This window comes from Pungitius pungitius, chromosome 16 (genome assembly GCF_949316345.1).
Source record: "Pungitius pungitius chromosome 16, fPunPun2.1, whole genome shotgun sequence".
Classification (NCBI taxonomy): Eukaryota; Metazoa; Chordata; class Actinopteri; order Perciformes; family Gasterosteidae; genus Pungitius; species Pungitius pungitius.
In genome coordinates this window covers 5317004-5328280 of record NC_084915.1, presented here as the reverse complement: position 1 = coordinate 5328280, position 11277 = coordinate 5317004, and the positions used below count along the sequence as shown (strand labels likewise).

General features: G+C 43.1%; 2 protein-coding genes and 1 long non-coding RNA gene across 3 annotated transcripts; 1 reads left to right on the top strand and 2 right to left on the bottom strand.

The window, feature by feature from the left end:
* The first annotated feature begins 3 nt into the window (after positions 1-3).
* LOC119215136 (uncharacterized) lies at positions 4-1502 on the top strand. Its single transcript, XR_009942505.1, has 2 exons — positions 4-572; positions 686-1502. It is a non-coding gene; the product is annotated as an uncharacterized LOC119215136 (long non-coding RNA).
* Positions 1383-3670, bottom strand: c1qbp (complement component 1, q subcomponent binding protein). Its single transcript, XM_037467013.2, has 6 exons — positions 3301-3670; positions 2511-2661; positions 2339-2429; positions 2109-2204; positions 1875-2000; positions 1383-1762 (listed from the first exon to the last, which is right to left on the bottom strand). Exons 1-6 carry the CDS (start codon positions 3551-3553, stop codon positions 1613-1615), a joined length of 867 nt encoding a protein of 288 aa, XP_037322910.2. The 5' UTR covers positions 3554-3670; the 3' UTR covers positions 1383-1612.
* Positions 3671-3779: 109 nt separating this feature from the next.
* On the bottom strand, positions 3780-10960 carry dhx33 (DEAH (Asp-Glu-Ala-His) box polypeptide 33). The gene is made up of 12 exons (XM_037467012.2): positions 10567-10960; positions 10067-10227; positions 9713-9940; positions 9421-9591; positions 7702-7887; positions 7391-7502; positions 6932-7091; positions 6726-6814; positions 6518-6645; positions 6209-6412; positions 6033-6119; positions 3780-5743 (listed from the first exon to the last, which is right to left on the bottom strand). Exons 1-12 carry the CDS (start codon positions 10775-10777, stop codon positions 5435-5437), a joined length of 2046 nt encoding a protein of 681 aa, XP_037322909.2. The 5' UTR covers positions 10778-10960; the 3' UTR covers positions 3780-5434.
* Between the last annotated feature and the right edge of the window lie 317 nt (positions 10961-11277).

Here is an 11277-nt window from a genome sequence, read left to right as displayed (position 1 = left end):
GTCCTTCCTATCGCCAAGATGGTAATTATTAATAGGGAAATAGCACTATTACTATGTTCCGATGTCTTCTGGCCTTATACTTACTATGTGACCATTTATCATTTGGGTTGGCCTGTTTTGGTAAAATATAAAATATTCCTTGGTGATAAAGTATCATAGGGTTTTTGAACAATTTGAATTTAAAATATGAAAAGTAATTTAGACTATTCTTAAAGGAGGATAGGCAAACAGAGGTCAACCATAAAGGAACGGTCATGTGCACAGAAGTACTGCAAGGCTTTTCTATTTGTATTGTATTTATTGCTTATGTTCATCGAGGACACCACTCACAAAAGTGCTTTCAAAGTAAGTGATGGCACAAAATGCACAGTCCTCAGCGTGCTTAAAGATATGCGTGGTCATGCTTGCAGGCTTTCCAAGCATTAGGAAGTTGTTAGGGATACAATACCATATTAAACCCACTAATATTTCCACTGTTAAAGGTGGTCCAAAAGCCAAAAGAAACCCCTTCGGAGAGGAAAACTGGCCAACTACAAAAAGCCATGTGAGGCCATTACGCTTGAAGTATACAGGTGATGAAGCAACTATTAAGGAGATGAACCCAATTTTTACTAATTGCCAAAACATGGTTCATGGCCTAGAGACACCATAATAGTGTAATGTTCTGTTTAATCAATTCTATCAGATTGACCAGGAATTGTCTGATTACGGTAACGCTGCTGCAAAGCTCATGGAGAGGTGACCTATCTACAAGCAGAAATCCTGGAACAAAGATGTGGCCTCACTCAGACAGCCAACCTTCAAGACCTGCTTTCAATTTAACAGACGTGGAAAATGGTATCCTGAAAGACAGGATCAGGTATTCAAAGACGTTTCCTTAGACTGTTTGCCAACTGAATCATTTCATAGCTGACTAATTCATTATTTTTTAGTCACAGACAGGGACAGCATCATTGAAAGTCGTCATGCCTACCTGCTAGCTAACCCTAGTTCACAAGTAGTTCATTGGGATCGACAAACAATACTTTGAGTCACCAGACACTGTTTTAAAGAGCTTTTCAAGCCTCATTTTGTGTGTGGTACTTCCTACAACCAGTGTCTGGTAAATGTGTACGACTTCTTTCAAACCACAATTTATGAAATCAATGTTGATACATGGTAAGAATTTAAGCAGAACAGCACACCTAGCAGAATAAATTATATGTGATCATGACTAGTGTTGGAATTGTAGTTTGTAGACATTACTGTACACATGACCACAAGCCCCGAATTAAGGTTATGGCCAACTTTACTTTGTCCCTTTTTTGGCATGACGATATTCACAAACATAAAATTGAGCTCCAGTGAAGACAGGACCAAAGATGGTTTGAGTAGTCAAGAACTGCACAATTTATGACCTTGTATATTTAATTTAAAATGCATTTAACTTACAGAAAAATAAAGTCACATTTTAGTAAAGAATACATTTGCAGCCCATTGTGACAACTTCTAGCAACATGCCACAGACAGTAAAGCAGGTGATCGCTCTTTTTGCAATATTACTGGATTAGCAGATCTGCAACTTTGCAAGGATGTGTATTGAGGACAAGAGAATGTTAGTATCGATTTCACATTAGTTACATTTTACAAAGCCTTGCAGGTCTTCCAGGAACTTAATGTACTCTTGGTGCTCGGCTGCAGTGCTGAGCTCCATCAGCTCATCAGCAAAGGTGTTGTCGACCCCCCGGTCAGCCAGGAAGTCCATCAAGTGGTCGTACAGGGCCTGAAAAACCACAGCGATGAAGATGTCAACAGTGAACACAACTCAGCCACCGTCCGCGTCGTTAGCGCTATTGTGCGTATTATTAATCCGTTTGCAGCCCCTAAAATCTCACCCAGTCCAGAGAGTCTGTGCTGAGTGTGTAGCTGGTCTCCTTCCAATCAGAGTCTCCCTCAGGCTGGAAGCTGACCTCACGAATGGCAAAGATATCGCTCTCCTCCTCTCCTTCACCGTGACTCACCTGCAAAATGGAAAAAACCAAAGGTCATAGACATGCTGCTGCGGTCATCAGTGGGAGACATCCTGACATGGGGATGCCTGTGTGAACGAACGCATTCAGTGCGCTTACCTGGTCCTCAGGGTAATGGCAGTCAAACACAAGGGAATGTTTGGCTCCTTGTTTCGTTACTTCGACAACAAAGTTGGGTGTTGACACAATGTCTGGCTGCATAGAAAGTTATGTCATTATAATGTTCATATTTCAATGTGAATCATTTGGCGTTTTTTTTAAACAAGTATCCAGTCATGACGGCTTACATGTCGGATGCACATTAAACCCACAGGTTTGCTACAACTCACCTCTTCTTCTGACGACTTCTGCTGTCCCTGATCTACCTCCTCCTCAAAGTTAGGAGGAATACTGTTATTCACGTTGAATGTAACAGTGATTCTGTAAAAAGAAGACAAATCAACAGCTCATTAGCCAGTCCACTTGTCATCAAGGATTTGATAATCACAGATCGAGCCTCACTTTTCTCCAGCGACATTCCTCGTGAGTTTGGCCTCTGTGCCATTCATCTGCAGCTCCCATCCTCCAGACATCTTAGGGAGGGTTTTGTTTTTCTGGATCTTCATCTCCTCTTTGATTTCATCAGACAGGAAGGCGCCAAATGCTTTGTCGCCTGTTTTTAGAAACAAGTTTTAGGATTTGGACAAAATTGGTTTTGAGTAAAGTCCAAACATTTCAAGTTTCGCTTGCTTCCAGAAAGCTTAAACCTCAACATGTCCCTGGTGCTCTCCAGCTGGCATAACTACAACAAAGCCAACCAGGCTGGTTAGGTGCTCTTTACATGGAGGGCACTGGTTCCCCGCTGACTGCTTTAGTGTATAACGTTTTACCCGTGTTTTAATCATAGGTCGTTATGAAACCGCATATACAAGAATACTATACTTCAATACATATTTATCAGGCTAATTCACACGTTAAGAGACGTGAACACATGACGGGAGCTATTTTAACGAAGATATCTTGTTAATATGATATATTTCTAACCTTGTATAATTATTTTTCTTGTTTCAAGGTGAATGCTAGCTTAACATGTTAAGAGGTTCCACTGTGGATAGTAGATGGCAGGCTTATGTTGTGTTCAAGTGGCTTCATAAATGAGAAACTCCAGATAATTGAGCCACTGGAGAGTGATCTCTGAACAGTTAATATGCGTTTTACCATCGCTACATTAGTTAATCTATTGCCTGCAGCTAGCTAACGTTAGCTAGCGTATCTTAAGAACTGGCGTTACTGATGTTACATTGAATGTTACCTTCTGTGTGCAGTCCTCCACATCCACACGATACCGAGGGATTCAACGCTTTGGAACTGAACAGTTTGGGCCGGTACCCCGACGAGGCACCTTTGCTGCTCAGCATCCAGAGAGACCGGGTGAAGGGCCGAGTGGTCGCCGAGTTTGGAGAGCCCAGTGTCGGGCACACGAGCGGCAGAGCTCGCGCTGTGGACGTGGTGGCTGAAGAAACGCGAACAGCGGCTCCCACCGCACGAACAACAGACTTCAGCATGGCTGTAACGTTAAAAACTTTAACGCAGGTACCGACGTAATAAGGACGCAGTTAAAGAAAGCCGGCTAGCTCACCGAACACACGTGTGGAAGGACACATTGACCTTTATTAACTATGACGTCTGAACCGGAAATAATGGATAGAAAACAAAATAAATAAAACAAGTAGTTTTCAGTAGTATTTCCAATGTCCAAAGATACTATATAATACGACAACAGCTATATGAATAATTATTTAATATAATAAAATGTAAATTATATATTTAAAAAAATGTAATAGTGTCACAAATGACCCTACAGCGCCCCCAGTGGCATACTGATTAATATGGTTATATGTGTTATGTCCCCTTACGATAGACATAAACACGTCTCTACTGTTCTCCACCGAAGACGAGAGAACAAACAATTAAAAAAGAAAATCTATCGTGGCTGCATTGGACATGACATCTGAGAAAAGCGTTGCATCATTCATTCTATGTAAAGAAGAGGGGTGATGCGGTGCAGAAGCATCGTTTAAACGTGACGCCCGGCTCCCAAGATGGCGCTGTTTTCCAAAAACTAGCCCCGGAGAGCAAAACGTCAGTAGGTCCCAATAGTCATCAATGAAATGTTCCCTTTGGCATTATATACTGGTATCAATTTGCAATTATTAAAGAATGATTACATTCTACTTATGAATTATTATTAGTGTATGAATATACAACCAGGTGACTAAAGCTTTTCTGTAACAATTAGTTTATTTGAATGTTTCCAGATCTGATGTTAATACAGAGGGCCTTTAACAGACACTAACAGATAATAGTGTTTCAAAGCAAAATAGTGGAGAATGGCATTAAACATTTACTCCCTCATGCAGTGATGTTCTGTTGGACAGTGGCTGCAATGCAATACACAATTGTTATCGTTTGCTATAAACAAATGCTAGCATTTAATCTTACAAACTTTATTAGATTCAGAGCTTACTTTTCCTTTGTGAAAAAACAAATCTTACGAAAATGGGCAACATAGAACTTAACACCCAACCTCTTTGTACACAACCCCGGATGCATTTGGCAATTTTTACAATTACAAATAGCCATTTATTCAGGTTCGAGTTAAATATTATCCTGAGTTTATTGCTAAACATAGCAAGATTATCATTCTACAAAGTATGAAAGACCTGAGGGATCAGATCGTTGACAATAGTCTCCATGCATTGCATACATGTTATCAGTATACACCTGTGTAGGGGCGGACGTTCAACAGCAAAGAGTGGAACCTGGAGAGCTGTGTTTGGGGACCTCGTGGTGCTATCATTGGAAAAAAGGCATGCACAGGTTGACTAGACGAGTGCTGCATGTAGAGTAATTATAAAATTGCACTTAAAAAAAGCAAACAGACTCATATTCCAACTTTAACTTTGGCAATTTCCATATTTTCTTGTATTTATATAAACTCAGATTAAGACAAATTTATCTTTTCATATATAAAACCCTTTAAGACCACTTTGTATAACATGAGCTAACATTTCACAGACAGTTATTCCCTAAGATAAGTTTATCTAAGATAGATCATATCAGGCAAAGCTCAAGTGAGGTTATCCGTGCAGTTAAGATTCATGCAAATGTTGTAAGAGTTAATGCATGACATCTTTTAGTTCTTTCAGGTAATCAGAATTACAGTCTTGTAAGAAGTCAAAGTTGTGAGGCGTTGATACCCAGATCTCTGCTGCAGTGATGCGTGTCAATGGTAATCAGCAGGCAGGTAGTGAGATCCAGAGGTAAACTATTCAGAAAAGTGTTGCGATATGCACATTAAATAGATAAGCGTCCTCATTCAATTCCAGCTACGTGACGAGAAGACATTTTCCAGCTTCATCCCCACTGACACCCCTCTCCATTGGTTAGCTCTTGCTGGGGTGGAGTTTGCGGCCAAAGTACTCAGGCGCTGCATCCAGCAGCCAGTCGGGGTCCACCAGGCACAGATCCCTCATGTAGCAGCGGGACGTGTGCAGCAGCTCGTTGAAGATCACGTACGCAGGCTTGGCCTGGAACAGGACGGAGGATGGGTGGATAGCCACGGGCTGGCGGGTGTCCAGGGCCAAGTAGCTGCCGTCGGGCTGCAGCTCAGCGGCGTTGACGAACATCCCGTGGGCAAGGCAGCGGCGAAGGCTCCCTGTGTCCGCCCCACACGACTCCAACTTCACGTTGAGCTGGCGAATCAACAGGGGTTACCTCAAACATTAGATCTTTTTGGATTATGGGTACATATATATATAAAATCTCACCAGCTAATGGGTCAAAATAGCCGCCATAAAAGTGTAATCCCTAAGGCCTAAAATGACTTATTTTATGGCTGCAGAGACAGGAACAATTTTGTTGTAGTCAACAAATAAGAATCTTTTTTCGCTCATCTTTACAGAGGTCATTAGATTCTGATTCGAATTTTCAGTTGATAGTTCCCAGCCCCAGAGAGAACATCCTTGGTGTTCAGACTTGTACCTTAAGGCAGATGTCTTTGAGTTGAGCCTGGACCTCTTTCACCAGACCCATGTTCCTACTGTTGACAAAGTTTTCCCGACACCACTCCTGTAACAGCAGATGCAGCTCATCAACACAAAGTTGTTTATGGAAGTTTGCTTTGTCACACAAACATTTCCTCGTCCAGCTTCGCTCACCTTGTTACCGCTGACTTTCTTGAAAGCCCTGTAAATATTGAGCAGCGTCACATGGTCTCCTTCGCTGGAGGAGAACTTCTTGCGTGCGGCGAGCACCTCCTCCCTCCGGGCGGGAGGGTTGAACAACACGGTGTCCACCGACAGCAGAGATACGATGCTCAGAATCTCCTCAGCACAGCAGAAGTCTGGCGACACCAGGATTGTCTGCGAGCCGGGAACAAACGAGGCCAGGGACACGTCACACCGTCATCGGATTGAGCCGAGCGTGTGACACACGCATGTGTGTGGTGTGTTTTGTTGTCTTTTTACCTTTGCATATTTGGGCTCCAGAGGGAAGCTCGCCATCTTTTTTCCCAAAGTGGTGAGGAAAACCTGCCCCTCCTTCTTCTCCAAAGCTCCCAACAGCTCTAAATGCTCCAAAGCTGAACGAACGGCCTCTGGGATGAAACCATAGGGAGGTCACAATGCCGCGCCTACTCGGCAACATTCGGCATGCCAGTGATGGATAGCACTTTACCTGGCGAGGGCTTGGACATGAAGTCAAAATTCATCACGTCTGGAATTCCCAGAGCCATGAGCTGCAGCATCACGCCAGCAAGGTTACACCTGCAAGTACATACGCGCATGCGCAGAAGTGCGTCAGTTCAATCATTCTGACCTGACTGCATCTACACATGGTGGAAGCTGTTAACTGTGTAAAAAAATAAAGATGTCCTACTGCACCTCTGGATCTCAGGCACCGTCATGGGGATGAGGTTGTCGAATTCCTGCTCGGTGTAGAGGCGATAGCAGGCGCCGGAATCCTCCCTGCCGGCCCGGCCCGCTCGCTGCCACGCCTGGGCTTTAGAGACCCGCTGCACGGCCAGCACCTCAAGGCCGCTGTCTGAGGGCCACACAGCACATCAACAGTTAGCCCTCAACAGTACGTAAAGTACAGGCCTTTGTGAAGGACATCATTAGAGAGATGTTCAATGTACATTTTAGTTAATTGGTTAATATTTAAATCAAATACAAAATTAAAAGTATTCCAGAGCCCTCTCTTTACACATACATAGTTACTCCAGTGATTGCTTTGGCTTCTTCTGTGATTTATTAAAGGCAACATACTGTATATGATTCATGTATAAATGTATTCAATAATGTGCTGAATACTGAGAGTGTGTGAAGACTGGATAATCTGACCAGGGTTGAAGCGTTTGGCCTTCACCATCCCCGTGTCTATGACGAATTTGATCCCAGAGATTGTGACTGACGTCTCGGCAATATTAGTGGAGAGGATGACCTTCCTACATCCCTGGAAATGGTAGAAAGGACAAAATTATCCATGATGTATACATTGAATGTAAATGTAGGTACATGTAGGAAGACACTTTAAAAAAAAGTGACAAAACATGCTTTGGAAACATTTATGCATTGAGCACAATGTGGGCTCTATCTTCCCACAAAATGTCCCCGTTGTCCACCGTACTGTTACTTCTGCAGGCTCAATTTACCGTAGGAGCCGACTGGAAGACCCTGAGCTGCTGTGCCGGCGGCAGCGATGCGTACAACGGGATAACTAGCATGGGACCGCAGCCGTCCGGTAGATGCTTGGCGATGTCCCGACATGTCCTCGCCAGAGCCTCGATCTCCTCCTGACCCGTCATGAAGACCAAGATATCATGGGACGGAGGGGCCTCCTGAGCGCAAACAAAAAGGAGATCTTCTGTCAATCAGCACAGAATACAGGCACAGACGTTTTTTCTTGCAGGTGTGTGCTTTTTTGGGGAGTGAACAAAAGAATCCTATATGTGAGGTTTGGTTTAAAATTGGAAACACTAGCGATTACATACGAGTTATTAAATATGAAAAAAGCAACAAAACGCTGTGTGTCAAGATGGCAGGTGGTCGTATTGCACTGCAAAAACTGCGGAATAATTTGGGGATTTCATCAGGGAAGGTAGGAGATCATGGAATCATACACTTCGATGTATAAATCCATGGTTTTTTGTACTCTCAATTGGGCATTGTTTGTGAGAAAAAGAAATGTTTTAAAATACCACTGGATTCAGCGCAATTATGGCTGTTTTTCGTAATAGCAACTAGCTTCGATGGATTGTTCAACCTTTGCACCGCTGAGTGCACTCATTTCTGGACTAATTTGCATAGGATATTTTGGCTCTTGTAATACTTGTCAAAGTTGTGTTTTGAGCATTTTCAACCAGATCAATGGGAATTGTAGCAAAGACTTCTGACGCTTTGAAGGGTGTGAAACATTCATATATACAGGTGAAACTCGAAAAATTATTTGGTAAAATTATAATATCGTGCTCATTACTTTCAGTAATTCAACTTAAAAGGTGAAACTATTAGTGTATATACACACACACACACACAATATATTATATAGCCATAATCATCAAAATCATATCAAATAAAGGCTTGAAATATGTCACTTTGCATGTAATGAGTCTATATATTAGTTTCACCTTTTAAGTTGAATTACTAAAAGTAATGAGCGTTTGCACGATATTCTAATTTTTCAAGCTTCACCTGTATTTGTTTGTGATGAGTACACAATATGCCTGTGGGAAGTTGGTTCTGGCTCGGCCATGCGTCTTTTAGGGGGACCCTAAGGGTGCAACAGGTTTTAAACTTGACGGTAGGATTGCTGCCTGACGTCACATGTGATGGTCGCATGCATGTACATGCATTTCGACAGTGTTCATTCAGTGTGTGGGGTGTGCAGGTGAAAAAGAGAATGAGATATGGTGGTGCTGACGGGGGTGCACATCAAAAAAGAAGGGGGAAAAAGCGCAGCAAACTTTGCTTATTGTTACAGGATGACAGAGTCCTTCCTCACGAACAAGGGGCACAATGAGCAGCAGGCTTAAATATCACATTACCTTTCTTGATTTGGTTTAGTGATAAACAAAATAAACAAGCCTGTAAAAATGTAATCAGATTCTATAGGAAAGCATAAGCTACGTATGCCTGGAGCTCATATTGTGAATAAAGATCGTTATGCTTAAGTAGAGCCAGTCAGAGCACTGACAAAGTGCAAAACAAACATTCGAAATGTTATCAACTTTCCCCGATGTTTTCTGAAGCAAGTTGTGTGTGGTAAAAACTAAAAAAAATATTCTGGTATTTAAATTAAAAAATAAAATTGATAGATTAGCCTGGGAATTGGACATTAGATTGAATTGTCTAGCCGGTCATGCTCGCCGCACCTGATGGATTTGGAAGATGGAGACGAGCGCAGCCTGCAGGTAGTCGGACTGGGGGTGCTTGGTGTAGTAGATCTGGATGGGATGCTGCCTGCCCTCCAGGTAAAGCACAGGTGACTTGTTGAAGTACTCTGAGAACAGATCCACATCCATCGTGGCTGACATCACTATGACCTGTGCGGGTAAAATGCAGTTGAGATGCTTCAACAGATCAACACCCAGAGGTTTTATCATCTCATCAGAACATGCAGTGGAAAATATCTCATCAAAGCCAGAAAAAAACCTTAACGCCCACCTTCAGGGGAATCTTGTTCAGCTCTTTACGCCTGCGCTGAGCAGTCTTAACCACGCCGAACAGGACGTCTGTGTGCACGGTGCGCTCGTGGGCCTCGTCCAGGACCACCACGGTGTAGCGCAGCAGCAAGGGGTCACCGATGGCCTCGCGCAGGAGCATCCCATCCGTCATAAACTTCAGCTTTGTCTCGGCCGAGGTGACGTCCTCGAACCGCACCGTGTACCCAACCTGGAGAGAAGTTCGGTTGGTTCGTTGTAAACCGATGGGATCGCAGAAACGCCTGGGAAAGCCTGTATTTGACCTCACATGTAGAGCTTTAGGGGATTCTGGATGTAAACAAAGCACTGCGCATACCAGTTTGCCGAGCTGAGTCCTCTTCTCCTGGGCCACCCTTCCTGCAAGAGAGATCGCAGCAACCCTGCGAGGCTGAGTGATGGCAACGATGCCCTGCCGCCCGATGCCGGCCTCATACAGATACTGGGGGATCTGAGTGGTCTTTCCAGAGCCAGTCTCCCCTGATGTGAGAGAGAAAAGAGGTCAAAGTTAGACAGAGATCCGGTGATCCACTATAATTCAGTGTTGAGTAGAAATTTTCCGAGCATGATGTGATACAACTCACTTATTTAACATTAAGTTAATTGATAGAACAACTCATGTTACTACAAGAAGTAAGGCTTTCTGTTGTGAAAATACGATTTGTCGAAACGTAGTGATTAAAACTGGGCTGCATCGTCTCTAAGTCAATATTTACCAAACTTGTTCAACTTTAGAGTGGATCAGTCGTTTAATTGAGTCGCACAAACAGCGGCAAACAATTTAGCAGCATTAGCTAACAGTAGCATTGAGCTCCTCACCGATGAGAATAGCATTGTGAAGCTGTCTCAGCTGATTCAGCAGCTGAGGTTTCGCCTGGTAAATTGGAAGCTGTTTTCTCTGGACTTCTATCGGAGTGGTGGTATTTCCCTTTCTAGGCAGCAGCATTCCAGGTTTATTCCTATCGAGACGGAAGAAAACAGACCCCGGCTTGAATTTCTTAGCCGGAGGAGTGTCGGAGTCGTGGGGCATGGTCTAGGAAACCCTTCGCGGTTCTTTCTTGAGATTTTTGTAACGTTCAAAATAAACGTTGAAGTTATTCTCATGCTCGCTGACAGACCATCAACGCGTCACTGCGGATGTTTTGCTACCTCTGCAATAAATGTCCCCACGTGGTGACACTTCGGCGCAGTTCTTTGACGTCACAGCAAACGTTCACTGGGAAAGTTGAACCTGAGCACGGACTTGCAGTCACATTTACAAATCCATTGGTTCGTCACGGTGCATATTTCTGCATAACACACTTTAATTGCGATGTTTTGAATATCTTTGGATCTGAAAATTTGAATCGAGGATTCAAAAATAAAAATATTTTGAAAATAAAGTAAAAAGAAAACTATTGCTTTTCTTGTACGCATTAACTGAGAGACAAATAAATAGAAAGCTGTTATTTTAATGAAATTTTGCCACGATCAAATCACAACACTGAAAACCAATTGTTGCACGTTCCTGGTCAAAGGACAGGTTATTAA

Coding starts and splice junctions, on each gene's coding strand:
- c1qbp (XM_037467013.2), bottom strand. CDS start 3,553: ATGCTGAAGTCTGTTGTTCGTGCGGTGGGAGCCGCTGTTCGCGTTTCT. Junction 2,662..3,300: donor TGGAGGACTGCACACAGAAG/GTAACATTCAAT, acceptor TTCTAAAAACAG/GCGACAAAGCATTTGGCGCC. Junction 1,763..1,874: donor GCACAGACTCTCTGGACTGG/GTGAGATTTTAG, acceptor GTGGTTTTTCAG/GCCCTGTACGACCACTTGAT.
- dhx33 (XM_037467012.2), bottom strand. CDS start 10,777: ATGCCCCACGACTCCGACACTCCTCCGGCTAAGAAATTCAAGCCGGGG. Junction 6,413..6,517: donor TGGAGCCCAAATATGCAAAG/GTAAAAAGACAA, acceptor CCCGGCTCGCAG/ACAATCCTGGTGTCGCCAGA. Junction 5,744..6,032: donor TCAAAGACATCTGCCTTAAG/GTACAAGTCTGA, acceptor TTGATTCGCCAG/CTCAACGTGAAGTTGGAGTC.